Below are 24,586 nucleotides of genomic sequence, written 5' to 3' on the forward strand. Positions count from 1 at the left end.
ACGGCCGTCCGCTCGGGCCCAGCCTGACCCGAGGCGGGTTCGGCAGCTCTGAGCCCGCGCGCGCGCGCGCTGCCTTGGGTGGGACTGAGCATGCGCTTGGAGCACGGATGGCGCATGCTCAATTGCACCCGCTGAAGCCGCAGTGCCCTCACTCTGCCCTGACTTGGCCCTAAACGCCTGGGCGGGGCGGGGGGAGGGGCGGAGTCTGGGCAGGGGGCGGACACTGACTGTGCGGGGGAGGGGGGGGGCAAATCAGGGGTTGGGGCGGGGGGAGCTGGGGCTAAGCGGGGGAGGGGCAGAACCCCGGGTGGAGGAGGGGCGAGGGGGGCTTTTTTATCCCCCCCAAGCACAGCCCCCGCTTCCCAGGGCCCGGGGCTTAAAGGCCACCAGGGGTCACTGCCTCGGTGTCGGGGGGGGGGGTGCCCCACTTAGCCAGCAAGGGTCACTGCCCAAATCGTGGACACACCCCCCCGGCCAGCAGGGGTCACTGCAGGAGTTGGGGTGCTATACCCAGGATACTGCCCCATGTGGAGGCCAGAGATCATCCCCCCCATGCCCCCCGCCCATGTGTGGGGCTGGGGGATACACACAGGGCACTGCGCCATGGGGCTACAGTGGGTGAGGGGCTTACAGGGCACTGGCCCATGGGGTTACCAGCATCATTATCCTTTGCGGGAGGAAGGGGGGGCAGGGAGGAATACATGCAGGACACTGTCCCTCCTGGCCCCAGGAGTCATTGCATCAATGTGGGGGGGGGACACCCAGGGCATCGGATCTGGGGTCTGGTCCCAGCAAGGCTGCAGGGCACGGCCCTGCAGCTCCCCCTCAACTGCCCGGCTGGGGGTGGAGAAGCTCAGGGCTGCCCTGTGCTCCCCCCCTCATATGTCCATCGAGGTTGGCCCAGGATTGGCGCAGCACCAGACAGGGTGCTGGCCTTCTCACTTCCTGCCGCTCAGGGGTTTCCCAGTATGGGGGACACCAGGGGGTGATTTACTGCCCTCATCGCCCCCGGCCGTTAACATCCAGCCTCCGCTGCTCCCTGCCCAGGGCCGGCTCTACCTTGTTTGCTGCCCCAAGCAGCGAAGATAAAAAAAAAAGCTGCCACCCGCATTCCACTGAAGAGGGAACCGGAGGAGCCACCGCAGTGCCCCACTCAGACCGCCCAGGAAGCCGCCCTTTCCCGTTTGCTACCCCAGGCACCTGCTTGCCAGGCTGCTGCCTAGAGCCGGCCCTGTCCCCGCCACAGGCTCTCTCCACTGCATTTTCTATCCAGGTTCCTTAATGGGCCCCATCCCCCTGGTAGCTGGGAGCAGCCATCTCCCCCCTTGGCTTTTCAGCCCTGAAACCCTCCAGGTCCCTCTCACAACGTATGATCCTTTTTCTCGTTCACCCCACTCAATCACTGGGCCAGCACCCGGAGCACGTCCGAGGAGAGGTGGAGACGACACCCGACACCCGTTCAGCTCATGCTCAAATAAATTGGTTAGTCTCTAAGGTGCCACAAGTACTCCTTTTCTTTTTGCGAATACAGACTAACACGGCTGTTACTCTGAAACCTAGAATTAGTGTGTTACCCTTTTTCTAGTCACTTACAATAGCATCACTAATTAATTAACAGTGTCTGGCTTTTACCAGATCTATCTTTCTGCTACCTTAAATTGAAATACCTTCTACACCCTCATTGGCTATTTAAAATTTTTATTAAAGTTAATGTTTAAAATCACATTTACACAAGTGAAGAAGGAAGGTACTGTACCTCTGGGGTCAGGCTTGGGTTATGAGGGATTACAGGTGTTGGTTACAAGGTTCATAAGATGCATACATAGCACATAACCAGCAGAGACCCAGATTGGGGTGCGGGATTTTTTAAAACATCAGTGGATAAGTGATGTAGGGTACGCCACCCATAGACTCTATTCAGAGTCCAAGTCAGTGTTGGTGTAGTGAATCAGTACATGGGTGGGGTGCGTCCCTTGGTTCATCAGGGAAGGAAGTGGGTTGTTTCCCTGACCAGTGTTCTCGATTACTTGACCTGGTGTTAGGGGGCTTATTCCTTCACCCACTTACTTCCCTGGTCCTTCTCGCATGAACAGAGAGCAACAATACCCTAAGTCCAAAGGTGCAAACAATTCAATATTTATTGGGGTGAACTTCCAGCAAGCATGATTCCAGGTTTCTTCCTTAGTGTCCCCCTTCCCAGCTCTGACACCACAAAGCCTTACACCTGTGTCCCTGTTCCCATTCCTGCTCTTAGCCAAACACGATTCCAATTTCCACACCCCCATTCCCTGTTCCCATTTCCCCCACCCACACACCCACACTTCCTGATTGACTACAGACTATATAGTAAAACTTGAGTTCTGCTTAGCTATACCTTAACCAGTCATTTTCCTGAAATTTAACTAACCAATCCTAACATATTGTAACATGATTATGTAACCAGTTATATCCCACCACCTTAATTAGTTTACACCCAGCAAATTAATTATACAGCAAACAGGAACAATCACAGCACCAGACAGAGATTATACAGACAAACAATAGCAAAGTGGGAACTATAATGACAAAACACTATAGAAGTGAGGATTTCACATCCCAGCTATTGATAAGTGAGTTCTTGCCAGACAGGATGCTCTCAAACTAAGTTTCCTTTTACATTTTCTAGGCACTTCCCTTTCTCTGGAGGCGATAGGCATTATCAGGACAGGAGTGTATCCTAACAGCCCAATAGCACCTTCTTTCAATGTGACTAGTTTGGAATGTGAGGAGGTGACCGGTGGCTTCCCAGCTCATGGCTGCCTCTGCTGCTTAGCCAAAGGCCTTAGCCTAAGAACAGGGCCTCAGACTGTCACGGTGAGAGAAGGCCCTTACACCGGCAGACAGTGATTTTGATTCTTTCTTTTATACCTCTAGAACTAGCTAAGTGATAAGAATACACCTAAATTCTTAGAGTACAGGCCTTTACCGACAGGCCTGAATATCTATATCCTAACACCTGGTACTGTCGGTGTCCCATGATGTGCTCTGTATGTCTCTGGACCACCTGATGGTGTCAGACACCATGAGCGGGCTGTATTTCAGCACCTTCCGAGCTCGGGCCTCGTGGAAGGCCAATGATCTGTTTTCGAATGGCACCGTGACGTCCACAATGAGGATCTTCTTCTCTTCCGCATCAGTCACGACAATGTTGGGTCGCAGCCGGCTGTTCTTTTCAGGGACGGTGACCTTCCCCAGGGACGGCGGGATGGTGCTGGCATCCACTGTGGCTGTGCCGCCAGGCTCCGGAGTGGTGCTGGCATCCACACAGGACGTGGGGCAGGGTCTCGTTGCGGTAGCCGCACTTCCTGCCGCGCTTGTCCCGGTTGCTCCGTTGAGGGGTAAGTGCCATCCCAGTAATTAGCACCACAGACAGCCACCTTTCGTCTAGAAGAGTCATTAAGACCCAAATCTGTTTACAACATGCCCTGGGGGCTTGTCCTAACTTATCACTAACTCGCCTCCAACCTCGAGTCTCACGCCACTTCACCCGCTTTGCTCAGCGTTTTTTTTTTTACGTCTCCAGCACATTTAAGGCCGTTTGACATAACTCTTAAAAACCCAACTTCCAAATGCTGTTTGTACTGATTTCCATCGGCCGCACTGAGCCTGCGGAGACACTGGTGCGGGTTGCAGTTCACCGGACCCAACCCTGGCGCCCTTCTGGCCTCTGGGAAAGGGGGTTGGTTGCTGTCTCCCCGGGGCGGCGGGGGGGTGGGGGGCGCTGAGGAGGTTCAGACGGGGATACAGGACCCCACACCTCGGCGCCAAGTTTGGGCAGGAAGCAGAAGACTACAACTCCCAGCATGGTATGGGGTGCCACCGAGGCAGGAGCATGTGGGTCTGAGTGCAGTGGGTGAGTCGGGGGCAGCCGTGGGGCTGAGAGGGGGCGGGCAATGAGCCGTGCCCGGGGTGGGGTGGGAGCCCCAGTTACCAGGAGGGTGAACTGAGGGGCGTCCCTTCTGCCGGAGCCCCAGGGAGCAGCTGGGGGGCAGCCCCTGCCTGGGGCGAAGGTGTTGGGAACACTGGGGCATGGCCACTAGGTAACTCGAGGGGATAAAAGACCACGAGTGTCAATGAAGCCCCCTTGCACTAGGCCCAGGTGTCCTTGGCCCCCCTCCTGCCTGGAGGCACTCACAGCAGCTCTGCGTACTAGGCCCAAGTGTCCTTGGCCCCCCCGGCTGGAGGCACACACAGCAGTTATGCTGAGACTCTGCAACAATATGCTGCAAAGTCAGACTGCCTAAAACTAAGCAAGGCTACACAGGGCAAATATAAAAAAAACAATGCTGAATAAAGCAGCTTTATATATAGTTTAACAAATAATACAAAAAATCAAAAAACTAGCTAAAAACTGAATTGGCTGGCTATATAAATACTTAGGCTTTTATACATTTTTTTTTTAGCATATTTATTTAATAGCAAGCTGCCCTATGTAACTTCCTGCTCTATATACAAAATTTAAAATTCAAATCTCCCTGTACCTATTTAAAGCTTCAAATAAGCTTTTCTGCTTCTCCACCCCATTGTAAATATTGGGTGTAGCACACCGGGTAACAAACCAACTTCAGCTGTTGTTTAGCCTCTTGGCACTAGGTGCCAGCAACAAAGGGACTGAGACCCCCACCCCCTGCCCTGCTGTGCTGGTCAGAGACCAGTGTCCTGGCCCCAGGGAGGGGGAATATCCCTCGCAGTGTCAGCTGGAAACAGGGTTATCTTTCACTTCCTGACCCTGTAAACCCGCTAGAGAACGCAAGGGTCAGTTGAAATACCTGGTTACTTGCGGATCAGAAGTAAACTTTCTTTATTTCTTTAAGAATCAGATGTGTTAGCACATAACAAACCCTGTTTAGGATATATCTGGAATAAGTATAAATGGTTTAGTCTTGGTATTGGGGCACTTGGGTGTATTTTTTTGCCGGTTAGCAAACAAGAAAAAAAAACCCATTGATACGAGAACACATCAATATCGACACCCATCCCAGGAAGTGGGGAGTCACCCACGAGAGCTACGGCACTTAGTCGATAAGGTGTCACCGGACCCTTTGCTGCTTTTACAGATCCAGACTAACCCGGCTACCCCTCTGACACTTATTGATGTTGTTGAAACCAAAGAGGAAGGTTGCATCCTGTGGGCTCAGAAATGACCTGATATTATCGTGCAGAAATAGCAGAAACTCGTGTTGCTAGAGACACATTTGATTAATTGTAAAAACCTCCGAGTTATTAGTAGAAAGCACTTTTGAAGGACTGAAGGGTAGCAACTCTAAAAGTTCTTGCACTGCTCTTTCTTTTCCATTTTTCTCAATATTCCCAAGGTTTCCAGACTAGGCCTCACAAACATACACACATAAAAATCCCCCTCCTCCATGTCCCTTACATCTCTATAAATAATCCTTACACTCCACCCCAGAGGCAGCTGCACCTCAGTGCTGGGCAAGGGATCCCTGTTGGTGTAACTACTTTGTCTGGAGTCAGTGGTGGGAAGGTTTTGGGGATATGGGTGCCAAACGCTTTACAAAAGTTTTTCCCCTGGTGACTACGGCAGCGTGATGGCATGTGGGGAATCTGCTGAGTGTCTGTGAGATGTGGCCAAAGTCCACTCAGGCTTTGGACGTATTTTGTGCCTGTGAACGGGGTAGGAGCCTGTTCTAGTGAGGAGGCAGGAAGGGAAAAGTGGGGGGTAGTTATGGGGGTGAGGGGAGGGTTTGGACGGAGTGGCTGGGAGAGATCTAGGGGTGAGGGGCAATGGGGAACTTTGGCGGGTTGTGGCATTTGCAGGGAGTTTTTGGGTAGCGGGAAGGATGGGCGGGAGCGAGAGAGGCCTGGGCCCCAACTCACATCCCCTGCTTTGCCTGTTCCCAGCCGCGCTGCAGGATGACGGCCCCAGGGAAGCTGCGGGTGGTGGTGATCGGGGCAGGAGCAGCCGGGCTGTGCGCAGCCCGTCACATTGCTGCCTGCCCCGAGTCCTTTGCGCCCCCCGTGGTGTTCGAGGCGTCCGACCGCGTCGGGGGCACCTGGGTCTATACCGAAGAGACGGGGCAGAGCCCGGACGGGCTCCCCATCCACTCCAGCATGTACCGGGACCTCAGGTAGCCGGCATGGGGCCGCAAGCGTCATGTGTTTCTGGGCACCAGGCAGGGTCAGAGGAGTTGTTCCTAGCGTCAGAGTCCCGTGAGCTTGCCAAGCCTCCAAGTATTCGTGGGGGTAGGATCCCCTCCCCTGAGACCAGCCCCCCCATCTTTCCAGGGGGTCTATCTCCTCACTGCCCCCTCTCCACACCTCCCCCATTCCCCGCTGCAGCTGGGGCACCCTCTGCTACCCACATGGGCCAGTCCTGGGGATGCCGAGCCCTGGAAGGAGCAGGCAGGTGCAGGAGGGGACGGGGACCTTGTGAGGGGAGGGCAGCACATCCCTCCTGGCGAGGGGGGGGGCGTTAACCGGTGTTTGCACCCCCAGGACCAACCTGCCCAAGGAGGTGATGGCGTTCCCAGACTTCCCCTTCGACCCCTCCCTGCCGTCCTTCCTGCACCACTCGGACGTGCTGGCCTATCTGGAAAGCTATGCCGACCACTTCTGTGTCCGAGAACACATCAGGGTGAGTGGGGGGGCCGGGCAGAGCAGGAACGCCTGGGGATCCCTATTGCCTGCCCCCCAGAGACAGAGCCTGAGCACGGAGCTGGGCCCTGGCTGGCAGGACGCGGCCCCCTAGGAGCACAGACCAGACCCCCCCAGGGGTACAGACCAGCCCCTCCACCCAGAGACCAGGCCTGAGCACGGAGCTGGGCCCTGGCAGGACACGACCCCCAACTCCCTCCACCCAGAGACCGGGCCTGAGCACAGAGCTGGGCCACGGCTAGGGGTGCCAAGTTTCTATTGGCACAAAACCAAACACCCTACCCCCGCCCCTTCCCCGAGGCCCCCTCTTCCCCGAGTCCCCATCCCCCCGCTCACTGCATTCCCCCTCCCTCGGTGGCTCGCTCCCCCTCACTCACTTTCACGGGGCTAGGGCAGGGGGTTGGGGTGCAGAAGGGGTAGGGCTGGGGATGAGTGGTTCTGGGTGCGGGAGAGGGCTCTGGGCTGGGGATGCGGGCTCGGATTCAGGAGGGGGCTCCAGGTTTGGGCGGGGCTCGGGGCTGGGGTGTGGGAGTGGGTACAGGCTCTGGGCTGGGGCCAGGGATGAGGGGTTTGGGGTGCAGGAGGGGGCTCTGGGTTGGGGGGGTTCAGAGCTGGGGCAGCAGGTTGGGGTTTGGGATTGGCGTGCAGGCTTACCTCGGGCGGCTCCCGGTCAGCGGCACAGCGGGGCTAAGGCAGGTTCCGGCCGATGGGAGTGCGGAGCCGGTGCTCGGGGCAGGGGGAGTCGGTGCCACAGAGCCCCCCACCCAAGGAGCCGGACCGGCTGGCTGCTTCCGAGGTGCAGCGCGGTGCTCCAAGGGACACGCCTGCCTTAGCTCTGCAGCCCTGAGGACTGGACCTTCAACGGCCCAGTCGGCAGTGCTGACCAGAGCCGCCAGGGTCGAAAACCGGACACCTGCTCGCCCCGGCAGGACGTGACCCCCCCCCAGAGACACAGCCGAGACCCTGCCCAGCCAAGGCCCCTGCATGGGCTGCTCCGGCAGTCCCCGTCTGAGGTTGTTACTGTTCGCCGCCCGGATCTGACCCGTCCTGTCTCCCCTTCCAGTTCTCGCGGCTGGTGGATGCCGTGAGCCCGGCCGAGGGCCCCGAGGGCGGCTGGGATGTCACCACCTGCCGGGCCCAGGACCGGACGGTGCAAGTGACCGAGCACTTTGATGCTGTAATCGTCTGCAGCGGGTGAGGCCCTCGGGCGATCGCGTGGGGTGGGGGGGTCGCTCCCAGTTTCCTGCTGCTGCTCCCCCGGCCCTGCGGGCGCCTCGGAGCTGCTGGCAAAGGGGCTGAGCAGGGTCACTCGCCAGGGTGGGTGGGTGCGTGGGGGGGGTTCCCGGCTCTGCAGGGGGGGCTGTGTGCTCTGCAGAGGCCTCTCCCCTGGGTGCAAGGGTCCCTAGGGGTGTGCAGAGGGTGGCTGTGGGGAAGCCCAGACCTGGGGGGGGGGGTAAAAAACGGTGGCTGTGGGGGAACCCAGGGTGTTGGGGGCAGTCATGGACCAGTCCCTGGGGTGTCAAGGGGGAGCCCCAGAAAAACCCCTCCCCAGGGGGTGAGCAAATTTCTGGTCCTGGGCTGGAGTTTGGAGATTCCCCCCTCCCTGGGGGGCCTCTGTAAGTAAATGGGGGGCCCCAGGCCCCAAAGGGCAGCCCCAAGGAAGCAGTAATAGGGTCCCTCTTTCTGCTCCCTTTGCAGTCACTACTCCGACCCCTTCATCCCCGCCATCCCCGGCCTGGAGACCTTCCCAGGTAAGAGCCTCCTGTGACCCGCCCTTTGCTCTGGGCTCCGGGCATGGGCTGCCCTGGCGAATACAGCAGGAGGGAGATGCTCCGTGGGGTCGGGCAGCCCTGTGCGTGGGGAACCCCCGCAGCTCCCCTTTTCACCCCCTCTCCCTTCCCCCAGGCCGGCTGCTGCACAGCCACGAATACCGCAGCCCGGAGCCTTTCGCCGGCCGCACCGTGGTGCTGCTGGGGGCCGGCCCGTCTGGCGTGGACCTGACGCTGCAGCTGGCCCCCGTGGCCCAGCGGGTGATCCTGAGCCACCGGCAGCCCCCGCTGCCCCTGCTGCCCGGGAACGTGCTGCAGGCAATGCCGGTGGTGGCCGTGGCCGGGGACACGGTCCAGTTCGGGGACGGCGCCGAGCACAGGGCCGACGTCCTCATCCTCTGCACCGGGTACCGGTACCGCTTCCCCTTCCTGGCGCCCGCCCGCCTGGGCCTGCGGATCACGGCCCACACGGTGACGCCGCTGTATCGGCACCTGCTGCCCCCGCACCACCCTGACCTCTTCTTCGTCGGGGTCTGCCAGCAGGTCTGCCCCTTCCCCCATTTCCACTGCCAGCTGCTCTTCTGCCTGGCGGTGCTGCGGGGCGCCTGCCGCCTGCCCTCCGCTGCCGAGAGGCAGGCGGCCGCCGAGGGGGCGCTGCGGCAGCACCTCGCGGCCGGCGGGGCCCCCAGGCACTTCCACCAGCTGGGGCGGCGGCAGTGGGGTTACTGCCAGGAGCTGGCACGGCTGGGCGGGTTCGAGCCCCTGCCCCCGGTGGTCAGGAAGCTCTACGAGGCCACGCAGGCGAGCCGCAGGCAGGACGTCTCCAGCTACCGGAGCCTCAACTACAGGGTGTTGAGTGCTGAGGAGTGGGCGCTGGTGGGGGCTGACCCTGGGGGGAAGGGGGCTGAAGATGGGCGATGAGGGGGACCCCAGGCGAGGGGATTTAACTGCCCCTTTCTGCACAATGGGGACAGCCCAGAGGGGCAGGGGGCAACGCCAACACCCATGTCGTGCCACGCTCCCGGACTGGCCCCGGTCTTCGGCTGAGGGTTAGCGGGCGGGTCGTCGTCTGACCCAGCCAGTGCCGCCGGAGCCCCTTCCCCTTCCCTAGGATGCCGGGGGCTCGGCCAGCCCTCCCACCACACCCGAGCAGGGATAAAATCCCCAGGAGCATCGGGGCCGGTGGGGAATCGGCGCCGTTAGCACGAGGAGCCGAAACCTCGGTCTTGGGCGGTTTGATAGGAAAGAAATGAGCAAATAAAGTCTAAAAACTGAACCTGCTGCCCCATGGACGTTAGCTGGGGCGGGGGGAGGGGAATCACCCCTCACTGCCCCATGGTCTGTGATGGGGGAGGGGCAAACGGGCATAGGCCACTGTCAGCTCCTCTCCCCTGGGCACAGGGCTCGATGCCTGGCGCAAACCCAGTCTCACCTCCCTGACTGGCACGGGGCTGGTGGTCTCTGATTTGGACCAAGTTCAGACCAGCTCAGATACCAGCCTGGCCACGGGGATCTGTGCCCCCCATGATCCCCCTAATCCCTCTGGGACCTGTGTATGGAGGGGGCGACCATCCCAGCGGGCAGTGGGCCCTGTTGTGATAACCCCTCCCTGCCCCCACAGGCTCTGTGATCAAAGGACTAGAGCACCCCTTCCTAGACATAGACAGCCCCATAAATAACCCCCTATAGACACCGTGAACACCACCCCGACAGGAGCACACAAACATCCTCGACACCCCAGATAGAGACACCCTTCCAAACATCCCTTCTAGACACACAAGCACCCTATATAAACAAGTGCACCCCCCCAGACGCTCCCTATAGATACAGGCAGACACCCCATAAAAACTCTGGTAGAACCACAGACCCCATGAACAGCCCCCAAAAACACACGTACTAGGATCTCCCCCATAGTCACGCCCCCAGACAGACACAGCCCATCAATAATCCCATATGCACACCCACACACCCACCCTAGACAGCCCTACAGACCCCCCAAACACCACCCTAGACACATGCTATAAACGCCCCATAGATATGCAGACACTCCTGGACCAACCCAGCCCACCCGCCAATGGACACGCTCACACATAAACCAAACCAGTTCACAGGCCAGGTGCTCTGCTGCTGGGCCTCCTGCCCTCTATTCAGCAAAAGGCACCAGAATCAGGGGCAGTGGGGCGGGTGGAAGGGCTGGGAGCTCAGGGGGGTGGAGGGACAAGCACCGGGGGGGGGGGTATTAGCAGCCGCGCTTCCTGCCTGAGGGCCCCCACCCCGGCAGTGCCCCCAGTGACCTGCAGCGTCACACTTGCCTCTTGCTTCAAAATTATTATTTATTTGCTGCTGCTGTAAAAGAACCAGCCCCATCAGAGCTGGAAATGAGTCACTGCAAATACAAGGATCAAGCCCCAGGGTCCAGGCACAGCCCCTCCCCTGTCCAACCCCTCAGAGTCTCCTGCATTATTACTACAGCCCCCCCCGCACGCACGCACACACGCCCCCCCCCCCCCCCGCCGCCTGTTCCTCCTTCCACGGGGGAGGTTCCTGGCTGCATGCCCAGCCCATGCTGGCAGAGGCCTGTGGAGGGGAAGGGCAGGGGGGGCAGCCCCCTGAATACCACCGTCTGGCCCGACGTGCCTATTACCTCCTGTGCCGGCGCTAAAGTGCAAATGTCACAAAGTGGCTGAGTTCCGGCCCCTTTGCTGGGCCGCGGGGCTCCACCGGGTCCTGGCATCTCGAGCGAGCAAACACCCCCCGTCCGAAGTCGGGTGGCATTAACTCCATTGCACCGCCAGGGAACCGGAGCCGTTTAGGGGGGACAGGATTTGGCACGCGCTTGGCAGAAGCCCAGGAGTTCTGGCGTCACCCTCCGTTCCCGCCAAGAGTCAGGCCCCGAACCTGAGTCCCGGCTCCCCGCCCTAACCAGCTCCCGGGCTGAGAGCCGCCCGCCCAGCCTGGCCACTCCCCTGGGCTGCCACAGAGACTCTTCGAAACCCCGGGGCAGAGTCAGGACTGGCCAGGCCGATCAGTTAAAGGCCAGGATTTCAGGCTCCCAGAGGGTCACCCCCGCAGCAGACAAAACTTCTTTGATGCACCCAGATGGGAGCTGCGCTCCTGTGAAATCTGACCTCACAAAACCCTGGCCTGCCCCGTGCAGCTTAAAGCCCGTTTCAGCGGGGCTTGGCTGGCACAGGCTGCATGTCTGATGCTCAAGCTCTGGGTTTGGTTCCACCCCGGTGCTGGCCCAGACAGGACACTGGGGTTCAGACGCTGCTCAGAGTAGAAATGCCCGTGTGATGACCGACAGCTGGGGACGGAACTGGGGACCCCTGGAGCCCAGAGCAGGAGCGGCCGCTGCTCAAGCCCTGAGTCATCCTTGGCACCGGGGTGGGGCGGTTTAACCGCAAGCGCTTGCTGCTCGGGGCGGAAATTCCTGCTGCCTTTGCCAGGAGCCTCGGCGTGAAACCTCAGGGCAAACCCCATCAGCACACATGGCGGAAACGCTGCACTATGCTGGCCCCCGGGCTGCAGTGGAGGCCTGGGATGGTGAGACGCCTCCCCATGCCACAATCCTGCAGGCTCAGCCCCAATTAACACCCCCCTCTGCCCAATTTCACACACACGCACCCCTGAGCAGCCCTCGCTGCATGGAGAGGCAGCTGCGAGCCGGGCTGGGGGAAAGGGGAGCTCGGGGTCTCTGGGCCCCACGATGAGGAGATGGGGCTGCGAGCCCTGGGCAGCTCAGGGTGACAGTTCACAGCTGGGCCCTTGCTGATTATAACACCTCCCACGGGTTAACAGTCTGGTGAGAACAAGAAGGGACCCATGCAAAGCTCTGAGCAGAGTTAAAGGGCAACGAGCACTACATTTCCCTAGCCAAGAGACTGCCACCGCCAGCTCCCAGTGCCACCCAAGCCCACAACGCCCCCATCCCACCGCCCGGCGCAAACCCAGCCTGTGACGTCCCAGCGCCCGGCGCAAACCCAGCCTGCGACGTCCCAGCGCCCGGCACAAACCCAGCCTGCGACGTCCCAGCGCCCGGCACAAAACCAGCCTGCGACGTCCCAGCGCCCGGCACAAAACCAGCCTGCGACGTCCCAGTGCCCATCGTAACCCAAGCCGGCGACACCCCCGTCCCAGCACAAACCCAGCCTGGGATGCCCAAATACCAAACTGCACACCTCCCTCGCTCCCAGCCCTGCTCATGCATGTCCCACTGCCCTGTGCCTTGCCCAGGGGAGCCCAGCCCCATGGCCAGTTAGCTCCTGGGCTCCCTGTTGGGGCTGCCCACCAGTGGGGTGCTGTTAGGCAAAGACATGGTGTTCTGCAGGTAGACGCATTGCCCAAGTGCAGTCTGGGAGCGGCTCTGCCCCTCAGCGCTGTCACTGTGGAAGCCCCAGGCCTTGCGCAGATTATCCATCACCACCATGCGCTGGAAGGTCTCGGTGGCGAAGTAATAGGCCAGCGGGTCCAGGGCCGCGTTGGCGGAGGCCACCAGCAAGGTGAAGCGGTAGGAAAAGTCCAGCATGTCGCCCTGCAGGGCATCCACCTGGTAGCAGATCAGCACCAGGTGGAAAGGCAGAAAGCAGCCCAGGAAGATGGTGATGTTGGCCACAATCATTCTGCGGATCTTGGCGCTGTTCACCAGCTCCATCTGGGCGGCCGCGCTGCGCTGGATGGCTCGGAGCAGGGCCCAGGAGCAGACCACCATGACCAGCAGCGGCAGGACGAAGCACAGAGCCATGGCCGAGGACACGCTGGGCTGGGTGACGTACTTGGGCTTGTTGTCGAAGCAGTGGTCCCACGGCAGCTCCTTCCCAGGCTGGGTGAAGTAGGTGGGGACGGTACCGGCACAGCTCAGCAGCCAGACGCCCAGGCAGATGTACTTGGCCTGTTTGCGCAGCGCCTTGACCCGGGGGTGCAGGGGGAAGCAGACGGCCATGCAGCGGTCCCCGCTGATGCAGGTCAGCAGGAAGATGCTCCCGTACATGTTGACCAGCAGCAGCAGCCCCGTGATCTCGCAGACCTGGACTCCCAGACTGGGCCGCCCGCTATAGTAATAGATCCGGACGGGCAGCGACACCACTAGCAGCAGGTCGGAGACGGCCAGGTTCTTCATGTAGACGGTGGTGAAGGAGCGGACGCTGCTGCAGCGGAAGAAGATGTAGAGGGCGGCCAGGTTGAGCACCAGCCCCAGCGTGAAGATGAGGGCGTACAGCCCCACGAAGACCGGGTCCGTCGAGCTGCTGTTGCTGCTGTAATTGGAGGTCATCTTGCTGCAAAGCTCCAGGCCACGCGAGGGACAAGCTGGGGCAGTGTCCCACGAGGGTCAGGGAAACATCGGCCCCACTGAGCACCAGATGCTGCCCCACACGTGGCTCCGTGATCCACGATCTCTCCGAGCACCGCCCGTCTTCAACCTAGGAGAAATCAGGGAAGAAGTGAGTGCGTCCCACTGGCCGTGGGGTCAAAGAGGAGCCCGGGATTAAATAGATTTGTGGGAACATTCTGGGGTCTCATATCGCCCCAGCACCGGGCTCCTGCATACAACCCAGATCTGAGGAACTATAAGAAAGAGATGCCTAATTTCCACATGCTGGAGAATTCGCCCCCATCCCTGAGTCAGTTAGCCCCTGTATGTTCATGGCATGCATGTGCAGACGTGCACACACGTTAGATAAAAACATAAAACACCCTTGCTGTAGGGTTGCAAAGCAACATTAGTTTACTACTTAGAATCCAGAGCCCTGTCACACACAAACCGAAACAGAGAGAGAGAAAGCAGGCTGCTCCATAAGGCAGAAAGGCCCAACTCACCCCATTTTGTGGTAGGCCATCTGCAGACTGGCCAATGCTAGAGCCAGATCTCCTACTTCCCTACAGAGCCCCCAGCCTGCAAGTAGGACCAGGAAAACCCCTGAGTCAGCAGCGTGCCCTTGTTGCCAAGAAGGCCAATGGCATATTGGGCTGTATTAATAGGAGCATTGCCAACAGATTGAGGGAAGTGATTATTCCCCTCTATTCAGCACCGGTGAGGCCACACCTGGAGTAGTGTGTCCAGTTTTGGTCCCCCCACTACAGAAGGGATGTGGACAAATGGGAGAGGGTCCAGCGGAGGGCAACGAAAATGATCAGTGGGCTGAGGCACATGACTTACGAGGAGAGGCTGAGGGAACTGGGATTGTTTAGTCTGCAGAAGAGAAGAATGAGGTGGGATTTGATAGCTGCTTTCAACTACCTGAAAGGGGGTTCCAAAGAGGATGACAGAACGAGGAGTAATGGTCTCATGTTACAGTGGGGGAGGTCTAGGTTGGATATTCGGAAACACTATTTCACTAGGAGGGTGGTGAAACACTGGAATGGGTTACCTAGCGAGGTGGTGGAATCTCCTTCCTTTGAGGTTTTTAAGGTCAGGCTTGACAAAGCCCTGGCTGGGATGATTTAGTTGGGGATTGGTCCTGCTTTGAGCAGGGGGGTGGGACTAGATGACCTCCTGGGGTCCCTTCCAACCCTGCTATTCTAGGATTTAAAGTGACGGCTTATAATTGCAATACAATTTTCAATACACCATAGTCCTGAGGTTAATTCCCATCCCTTCTGAAACCTTCGCTACTTCTTTTCAGTCTGAATTTGTCCGTCCGTTGCATCTTGTTCTGCCTTTTCCTGTGGGATAAAGGAGAACATGAGGACCAGACATCTCTTCATTCAGCAACTTCGCAGAGAGGGTAGAAAAATCTTTTCCAGTGGAAAATGGCTTTTGGGTTGAACTGGAAACGTCCATTGTCAATGACACTTTTGGAGGATTTGTCAAATTTTCAGTTGGCCAAAACCTGTGAAAAATTTCAACATGCCCAGAAGACGTCTGTTGTTGTGGAAGCCGCCTGTGGTGAGAAAGCCTGTTTGCTCGAGCTGGTACTTACGGGCAGAGATCCTTAGGCAGCACCAGGCGGGACCGGAACCGAGGCCCGTCTTGTCTCCTGCAGCGGCAGCATCCTGGCATGAGAACTTGCGGTGGCAGCAGTGGGATAATCGCCCCCCACAGTAGGTTTCTTCCTGGTCATTAACTGTCCCTCTGTGAAGCTGAAGAGAAGACACCCCATTTTCTATCGCAGGGCCACCTGGCCCATTGTAGCCAGACTGTCTCTGTGCTGTGGACGCCCAAGTCGGGGATTAGGGCCTGCTGTGCCCAGCGCTGGGCAGACACTTTGCCCAGACAACCATCGCTGCCCAAGTGAATGATAAACAGATGGATAGACAGGGCAGTGGGCAGGAGGGGCAGGGTGAAGTCACACGAACAAGGGTGGCTAATGCAGAAAAGCAGAAGTCTCTTCAGGGAAACCACGGGCTTGAGACACAGACACATAAGAGACAAACCTGGATCTGATCCTCAGCGTTGCTGAGCGCCTGGAACTCCCCACTGCAGCTGGGCGGGGGGCCATGCGGGCGAGAGATTGCCCAGGGCCCAGTTCTGCCGAAAATCAAGCCCCTAATTTCAATCCCTAAATAGGGAGTCATCCTGTGGTTTGGGTAAGGGAAGAGATCAGAGGAGAGGATCACAATGGATCCATCTGGCCTTGTGAAACCCACCCTGTACAGAGCACCACCACCAGGAGACTGCCTCGGGCTGGGCTAGCGGGGGCTGCGGGTTGGGAGTGAGGGGCACCGGCAGGGCTGGGGGGAGCCCAGGGCTGGGGGGAGCCCAGGGCTGGGGTAGCAGGGGGCTGCGGGTCGGGAGTGAGGGGCACCGGCAGAGCTGGGGGGCCCAGGGCTGGGCTAGCAGGGGCTGCAGGTCAGGAGTGAGGGGCACCGGCAGGGCTGGGGGGAGCCCAGGGCTGGGCTAGCAGGGGCTGCGGGTCGGGAGTGAGGGGCACTGGCAGAGCTGGGAGGAGCCCAGGGCTGGGCTAGCAGGGGGCTGCAATCCAGGATTGAGGCACACTATAATGTATTAAAATAATAATTATTTTTTAATTTTTAATTAAATTTAAATTTTAATTTTTTAATAATTATTTTTTAAAAGTAATGCTGTTATTATGCTGGGGATTGAGCAAAGCCTAATTGAAGCTGGTGGGTGTAGTAGCCATCCTGAATTCACGACAAATGTACAGAGGAACAGAGCCCCTTTGTGGAACAGTCGCTCGAAACACTAGGAGCCACCCACACAAAACCAAGCCCAAGTCTGCGGGGTTCTCCTTGGAGTGAGAAAGCTGGTTGTCGGAGGGAGAGAGCTGGGTCTGGGTCCGTGTGAAAGAGGGAGCAGAAAGGCCACAGCAGCACACAGAACTAACAGCAGGAAGTCCCAAGAGACAGCCAGAGAAGCGCTGAGAAATGGCGAAGAGAAGGAGCTTTTGGGCAGAGTGCTAGCTTTGTAAATAAACAGGATGGCGTCAAATAAATGCTTGAGACCATCATCAGTTTCTCCCCCCCCCCACCCCCCCTCCAGTGGAAACAACCCCTGCACTCCGAATATTGGTGAACGACTCAGGTCAACAGTGGCAACGATATTCAAGCAGGACATGAAACCACTGAATTGGTGGATGTCACTGGCTAAGCACCGGAAACCACAGTTTGTTGACGGTGAGGCCAGTAGTTTCTTCACGAGGTGCAGAGGGAATATTTTCTTCATTGAAGTTTATTCAGATAGTTCAGTTCAAAGCTTTGAGCAGGGGGGTTGGACTAGATGACCTCCTGAGGTCTCTTCCAGCCCTAATCTTCATGATTCTGTGTGACATGGAGTGCGAGTTGAAAAAGCAGGAAAGCTTGTTTTTCCTCTTCCAATACCTGAATAAAAACTAGGTGTGAGGATGAGATCTACTAATTCTAAAATCTTGAAGGGTGAGGTGACCAGAAACAATAAGTTCAATTCACTTGACTGCAGATACTAATAGTTCCTCTGTTTAATAAATCCATCAGTTTTAAATGCAAAACATAGTTTGAAAACTTCCTTTTTCTCTTCACGTGTCCAGCACATGTAAAATAGTTTGATTTACGCAACAAAAACAAATTTAAAATGCTGGTTTTGTGCATTGAATTCCAGTTTCCACCCAAATGCAGCATGACCAAATGACGAGTAAAAAGTTCCTCATCTTGTCAATAGGAAATGTGTCATTCACCATTTTCTAACATCACAACAAATGTTAAAATGAGGACTGATAAAAGTATGTTATGCTGTGTAACTGCTTGACTAAATGAGGTTAGATACACTGTATCATCCTGGTTCACAAAAGAAAGGTCCCAAATTATACCAACCAATGAGAATCTACCTTTCTTTAGGAAAATAATGAAGTACAAAGGCAAAAGAAGATTAAAACCGATGATTTAAAACAAGATTTCCTGCTTGCTGATTTGTGTCAGTGGCTTGACTCACTTGGATTTAAAGCAATCTACCCAGGGGAACAGAACAGCTGTTGTTAACAAATCTATGTTAAGACGCAGTTGCATTTCTCAGGCAATAGCTAAGCCCTTGGGGGTGAGGGAATCTGAGCCGGGCAGTTTGCTAAGTGTTTGGCTGAACAAAGTCCTGGCCTCTGCCCTGGTGAGACACTGCATCTCCTCTCTCCAAAGGCCGTGAGGGTGGCAAAGCCATGTCGAGCTGTTGGCTGCCCCGCCAATGTCATCAGTGAGGAGAGGACACGGCTGAGTCAGCAGCCACAGATCGCAGGTAGCAATGGGGGCAACCTTATGCAGGGAGAGGAAAAAATAGCTCAGCATTTGTGCAAACAAGACACTTCGAAGGAATTATCTTTCCTCTGTTATCATCCGGTTCTCACCCACCAAACCGTGGGGAGGCGAAGTCTAGGGCATGACTGAGGGGCACCAGCAGAGCTGGGGGAGGGGGACCCAGGGCTGGGCTAGCAGGGGGCTAGAGCAGGTTGAGATTGAGAGGCACCAGCAGGGGTGACTATAGCGGGAATCTGCCTCATGTTTCATGCTCAGAAGTTACAGCATGTTGAGCCACAAGCCCTTTCTGCCCCCCGCCCCCTCCACCACCACCACGTCCGTCCGTTGGGGGATTGTGCAAAGATGCTATCGGCTGAGTTTGTTTGTGTTTGTCTGTGGCTTGGGGCCTGCTTTGGGTCTGCTCGCTCAGAGATTGCGTGTGTGTGATGGTGGGGGGGGGTTCGAACAGCCCTGGGAGATGAAGCCTGCACCAAAGAACTGGGCCTGCTACCAGGAGTCGGGTTCCAGCAAGCTCCTGGGGCAGGGAGAAGGAAATCATTCGGAAGGAAGGATGGAGGGAAGGAAAGAGGGAAGGATGGATGGATGGAAGAAAGAAAGGAAGAATGAAAGGAGGGATGGATGGATGAAAGGAAAGAGGGAGGGAGGGATGGATGGATGGTGGGAAGGAGGGAGGGATGGAAGGATGGACTGAGGGATGGAGGGAAGGGGGAGGAATGGATGGAGGGATGGAGGGTCGGAGGGAGGGATGAAGGGAGGGAAGGATGGACAAAGGGAGGGAGGGAGGAAAGGAAGGAAGCATGGATGGAGGGAGGAAAGGAGGGAAGGATGGAGGGCCGGAGGGAGGGAGGGATGGTTGGATGGACGGAGGAAAGGAGGGCCGGAGTAGCACCGTTATGGTTAAGATTGATACTCTGTGACTCTTTACTACCCATTTTTTCTACGTGCTCTAGAACCGAGACACTTACCTGGATTGACGTGGAAAGCGCCGTGTCTCATGGGGATCCCGGGTAACGTCACTGATCCAGGTTGGAGGCTGTTTGCGGGAAGGTTTCCCAAGAATCAGCTCCCCCCCTAAAATAAAAATCATGGAAACCATCAAAATGTTGCCATCCTTACAAAGCGCCAGGCTAGGGCGCAGACTCGGCCTCCCCCAGCTGATCTCGGCCCTTGGGACTGATCCCAGCTGGGGTCCGGCCCCCTCGGCCCTGTTGGAGAACCAACACTGAAATCCTTACTGAGGGTAAAAGTGGCTGGAGCCGACACACAGTCACGTTTGCACGATTCGCAGGCAGCCTGGCCCCAGACCGCACGAGAGGCGCAAGGGGACATGCTGCAGCCCTTGGCAGTGCCCGCGTGCCGCAAGGCTGAGCCCTGCCCTGGGCAGGTTTCTGAGAAATGTGTGTAGACAGCCTTTGCGGTGCCGGGCCTCAGATTTTACTTCAGAAGTTGTGTCGGGGGTTTGGCAGAGGGCAGATGAGAGACTCTTGGAAGCAGCAAACAGGACGGGGGCTGCTTCCCTGGGCAACGTGACTGAGTTTGAGCCATGAATAGACAACAGCTGCTCCACCCTTCAAAGCGTTCAGAGCTGTCAACCTGCCTTCACACCTGTGAAACCAGCCATCGCTGGAAATGTCACAGGCTAGGAAAGCGTTATGTCGTCTGCCCCTTTTAAACCCGTCAGAGCAAACTACCAGGGATGCCCCCACCCGTGCCCCCCACCGGCCACCAAAAAGAGAGACCCTCTGCCGACCTCCCCTCTTCCCTGTGGGGATGGAAATCCCGGCGCAGAAGGGATCATTAAATTGGCTAGTCTCCCATGAAATCATTACACCAGCAGGGTCTCTTGCATAATCCTGGCCAGCTAGCCCTGCATGGAGCCCAGTCACTTGTGCTGGACTAAAGCATCTCCCAGAAAGGCTCCAGTCCGAGAGAGGGACCATCCACCACTGCTCGGGGGAGTTTGTTCCCATGGTTAATCACCCGCACTGCGAACAATTGTGATTTCTAGCTGGAACGTGTCTGGCTTTAACGCCCAGCCATTGGTTCTTGCTCTGCCTTTCTCTGCTATGTTGAAGACCCCATTAGTACCTGGTATTTTCTCCCCTTGAAGCTACGTAGACACTGGAAGCAAAGTCAGTTTGATTTTTGAGAAGCGAAACGCATTGAGTCCCTCACGGTAAAGACATTTCCTCCAGCCCTCGAATCCTGAATCACTGGGGCTTTTTTTCTGCCTTTTTGCCAACTTTTCAGCCTCCCCTTGATAACCTGGACAGCGGAGCTAGGCACAGTAGCCAGTATCCATCTGATCAGCACTGTGTAAACACTCCACCCTGCTCCTCTCACTCCACCCGTTTCTCCATCTGAGGATCACATTGGCCCTTTTCCCCCAGCAGCGTGCTGGGCACGCGGGTGGAATTGTTTGCCCACCATGCCCCCTAAGTCCTTTCCAGTCGCCACTATCCAGGATTCAATCCCCTGCCGTGCTGCAGTACGGCCTGGCTTCCTCGTTCCCCGATGTATAACTGTGCCCCGGCTGTTGTTATCCATCTCACTGGGTTTGGCTGGGCCCAGCTGAGCGCCATACAACTGTCCCAGCCTCACACTTACTTACCAATTATCTGTCAGTCTTTGCTTCCTCCCCCACCCCCAGTTCATCAGCAGGGAGTTTATCTTCACAGAATCATAGACTAGCAGGGTTGGAAGGGACCTCAGGAGGTATCTAGTGCAACCCCCTGCTCAAAGCAGGACCAATCCCCAACTAAATCATCCCAGCCAGGTCTTTGTCAAGCCTGACCTTAAAAACCTCGAAGGAAGGAGATTCTACCACCTCCCTAGAGAACGGATTCCAGTGTTTCACCACCCTCCTCGTGAAATAGTGTTTCCTAATATCCAACCTAGACCTCCCCCACTGCAACTTGAGACCATTGCTCCTCGTTCTGTCATCTGCTACCACTGAGACCAGCTGAGATCCATCCTCTTTGGACCCCCCTTCAGGTAGTTGACCTCATCATTGTACTTCATCAGTGACCTGGATTAAGTACAACAGCGAATAGCCTCTGGCCCAGCGAGAGCAGAGAGACCGTGTCCTGGGTCATCAGCACCAAGGATCCACGGGGGTGCCCACCCACACCCATGGAGACGCCATGTGCCCGCCCCCGTGCTGGGAACAGTTAGGTCCTGCCTCCTCCGACACCACAGCCCACCCCAGGATTTTCACCAGAGCAATTTCCTGGGGCTCGGGCCTAGTGACGGAACAAGGTGTCATGGAGAGTGGGGGAGTCCAGGCCCTGCACCCCTCTTCCTGGGATTCACCGTGACTCTCAGCCAGCCAGTAACACAGAAGGTTACTCAATTGTTCTCAATGGTAGCAGATGACAGAACGAGGAGTAATGGTCTCAAGTTGCAGTGGGGGAGGTTTAGATTGGATATTAGGAAAAACTTTTTCACTAAGAGGGTGGTGAAACACTGGAATGCGTTACCTAGGGAGGTGGTAGAATCTCCTTCCTTAGAGGTTTTTAAGGTCAGGCTTGACAAAGCCCTGGCTGGGATGATTTAACTGGGAATTGGTCCTGCTTCGAGCAGGGGGTTGGACTAGATGACCTTCTGGGGTCCCTTCCAACCCTGATATTCTATGATTCTATGATTCTAAGGTTTATTGGACAACAGGAACACAGTCCACAACAGAGCTTGTGGGTACAACCAGGACCCCTCAGTCAAGTCCCTCTGGGGGAGCAGGGAGCTCAGACCCCAGCCCTGGGGTTCCCTGTGTTCCTCCACCCAGCCCCAAACTGAAACTAACCCCCCCCCCCAGCCAGCTCCCTCCGGGCAGAGGTGTCACCTCCCCCTCCTGGCTCAGGTGACAGGCTCTCAGGTCTCCCATCCCCAGGTCAACACTCCCCCCTCCCTGCTGCCTCACGCACGGTGCGGGTGACGCCTACACTATGGAGGAAACAATGTTTAGACAGGGTTTGTGTCTATTGCCGTGGGGAGGGATGGGGCCTCAGCCGAAGGGGCCAAAGGACACAGCTCATGGCAAACGCTCCCCAACGCACCGCGCTCCAAATTCGCTTCCAGATCGGGCCCACTGGGAAAGTCAAAGGCACGAGAGGGACGGACACAGATGGACACCCACCCCCGCCATCCCCATGCCCATCCCCCAGCCAACCCCCTAGCCCCAGGCATACCCGGCTACCCGCCTGCCCCTCACACCCTGTCTCTGAAGGCTCCTCACCCTGCCTGATTCCCCACTCCCTGTGCTGCCCCTCTGGGCTGGAGCAGCCCTGAGCCATGGCAAGGGGTCTCACCCAGCAGGGCCTCTGCCCAGCCCGGGCCGCCTTGCTGCTGGTACAGCAAGAGAAAAGCAGGAACTGAGTCCGGCAGCAGCTCGGCACAACCACCATTGCGCCTGTCGCACGCTGTGTGTTTCGTAGCCGCTCGCCCTTCCTGAGAGCAAAAATATCACAGAATAACCCCCACCGCGGGGGCAGAGGTGCCAGCAGGCCCTGCTCCGCAGCAGCCCCCGCGGTCACCGTCACCCCGCTACGTGGCGGGGAAACTGGAGCAGCAAGGGAAGATCCCAGGAGTCCTGGCTCCCAGCCCCCCTGCTCTAATCCACCAGCCCCCGCTCCCCTCCCAGAGCGGGGAAGGGAACCCAGGAGTCCTGGCTCCCAGCTCCCCTGCTCTAATCCACCAGCCCCCGCTCCCCTCACAGAGCCGGGGAGAACCCAGGAGTCCTGGCTCCCCGTCCCCCGCCCCCCAACTACCAGCCGTCACTTCCATCCAAGAGCCGGGAGAGAACCCAGGAGTCCTGGCTCCCAGCCCCCCCTGCTCTAACCCACCAGCCTCCACTCCCCTCGTAGAGCCGGGAGAGAACCCAGGAGTCCTGGCTCCCAGCCCCCTGCCCCCCAACTACCAGCCATCACTTCCATCCAAGAGCTGGGGACAGAACCCAAGAGTCCTGGCTTCCAGCCCCCATCCCAAACCCACTATACCCCACTCCTCAGCAGTTATCCAGGGACCCACTTACCAGTTAACCGGACAGCCTTTATTTTTGGGGTGTAGGGAGGGCGCCGGGACTCCTGGGTTCCACCCCTGGCTCTGGAAAAGGAGGGGGCTGGGGGCTGGGAGCCAGGACTCCTGGGTTCTCTCCCTGGTACTGATGACTCTGATGACTCTGACTTGGGGGGCGGGTTGCCCGAGGCAGGAGGCGGGTGCTGGGGCGGGGGCCTGTCCTCCCAGCGACCTGGGAGCTGTTTGTGAAGGGCCCGTGGGCAGGAGGCGCTGACAGCGAGGGGCCCCACAGGGGAGCAGCCTGTGGTGGGGACCTGCGGCGGCCTGGAGCGCACGCGGTGGGGTGCAGCCAAACCCCAGGCTGCTGCAGGCTGCAGAGCGCCCAGCTGGGCGGGCCGGGGGAACTGGGGGGGCCAGGGGAGCGGGGGGGGGCCGACCACCCAGCTGGGGGGGTGGAGGAGCTAAGCGGGGGCCGAGCACCCAGCTGGGGGGGTGGAGGAGCTAAGCGGGGGCCGACCACCCAGCTGGGGGGGTGGAGGAGCTAAGCGGGGGCCGAGCACCCAGCTGGGGGGGCGGGGGAGCTAATGGGGGGGCTGAGCGCCCAGTTGGGGGGGGGTCTGTCTGTGGGCTTGGCTGGAATTTCAGCAACCACAGCACGGGGGAGGGGGGGGTTTCCACAGTCGTTTATTTAAAAATAACTGAGAGCACGTACACGCCAGCGCCCCCCCCAGTTCCAGGGGACCCAGAGCCCCCCCAGTTCCAGGGGACCCAGCGCACCCCCCCGGTTCCATGGGAACTTGGTGCCCTGCTCAGCGGCAAAGCAAGGCAGCCCAAGGGGTTGAAATTAGGCGACCAGGGGTCCGGTACCTGGTCCTAAAGGGTCCCTGGCGACTCCGGTCAGCCCCCGGTCACGGTGCTGTGGGGCTAGAGCAGGCGAGTCCCTCGGCTCCAAGGCAGGGGGGCCATAGAGCTTCGTGTGCTGCTCCTGCCCCGAGCACCGGCTCTGCACTCCCATTGGCCGTGAACTGGCCAATTCGGGGGGGGGGGGGGAGCACATGGAGCCTCCTGCCCCCCCCCCGGCCTGCCTAGGACCCAGACTTGCTGGCCGCTTCTGGGGCACAGTGCGGTGCCCCAGGACATGCAAGAAGCTTGCCCCAGCCCTGAGCCCCCTCAAACCCAGAGCCCCCCCTGCACCCCAAACCCCTCATCCCTGGCCCAACCCCAGAGCCTGCGCCCCCTTCCCAGAGTCTGTACCCCCTCCTGGACCTCAACCCCCAGCCCTGAGCCCTCCCAAACCCGGAGCCCCCTCCTGCACCCCAGAGCCCTCACTCCCCTCCTGCACCCCAAACCCATCATCCCTGGCCCCACCCCAGAGCCAGCATCCCAACTCCCTGCCCCAGCCTGGAACCCCCTCCTGTACCCTGAACCCCTCATTTCTGGTCCCACCCCAGAGACCGCCCCCTCTCCCGCCCCCT

The 24,586-nt window shown here is 58.2% G+C and overlaps 2 protein-coding genes across 6 annotated transcripts; one reads left to right on the top strand and one right to left on the bottom strand.

Annotated features, from left to right (window-relative positions):
* The first annotated feature begins 3,282 nt into the window (after positions 1 to 3,282).
* LOC140904506 (uncharacterized) lies at positions 3,283 to 9,699 on the top strand. 2 transcript variants are annotated; one of them, XM_073326883.2, is made up of 6 exons: positions 3,283 to 3,377; positions 5,902 to 6,128; positions 6,496 to 6,634; positions 7,718 to 7,848; positions 8,353 to 8,405; positions 8,560 to 9,699. In XM_073326883.2, exons 2-6 carry the CDS (start codon positions 5,914 to 5,916, stop codon positions 9,342 to 9,344), a joined length of 1,323 nt encoding a protein of 440 aa, XP_073182984.1. In that variant the 5' UTR covers positions 3,283 to 3,377; positions 5,902 to 5,913; the 3' UTR covers positions 9,345 to 9,699. The 2 variants fall into 2 exon arrangements, with proteins under 2 accessions (XP_073182984.1, XP_073182983.1); XM_073326882.1 differs by lacking the exon at positions 3,283 to 3,377 and adding an exon at positions 5,651 to 5,674.
* A 1,243-nt stretch (positions 9,700 to 10,942) lies between these two features.
* On the bottom strand, positions 10,943 to 24,118 carry LOC140904507 (lysophosphatidic acid receptor 6). 4 transcript variants are annotated; one of them, XM_073326889.2, is made up of 4 exons: positions 23,128 to 23,310; positions 19,067 to 19,172; positions 15,344 to 15,503; positions 10,943 to 13,843 (listed from the first exon to the last, which is right to left on the bottom strand). In XM_073326889.2, the coding sequence occupies exon 4, from the start codon at positions 13,693 to 13,695 to the stop codon at positions 12,682 to 12,684; it is 1,014 nt and encodes a 337-aa protein (XP_073182990.1). In that variant the 5' UTR covers positions 13,696 to 13,843; positions 15,344 to 15,503; positions 19,067 to 19,172; positions 23,128 to 23,310; the 3' UTR covers positions 10,943 to 12,681. The 4 variants fall into 4 exon arrangements, 3 of the variants coding, with proteins under 3 accessions (XP_073182990.1, XP_073182986.1, XP_073182985.1); XM_073326885.2 differs by lacking the exons at positions 15,344 to 15,503; positions 23,128 to 23,310 and adding an exon at positions 23,979 to 24,118; XM_073326884.2 differs by lacking the exon at positions 15,344 to 15,503.
* Positions 24,119 to 24,586: the final 468 nt, after the last annotated feature.

The sequence above is a fragment of the Lepidochelys kempii genome, chromosome 28, assembly GCF_965140285.1.
Source record: "Lepidochelys kempii isolate rLepKem1 chromosome 28, rLepKem1.hap1, whole genome shotgun sequence".
In the NCBI taxonomy this organism is placed as follows: domain Eukaryota; kingdom Metazoa; phylum Chordata; order Testudines; family Cheloniidae; genus Lepidochelys; species Lepidochelys kempii.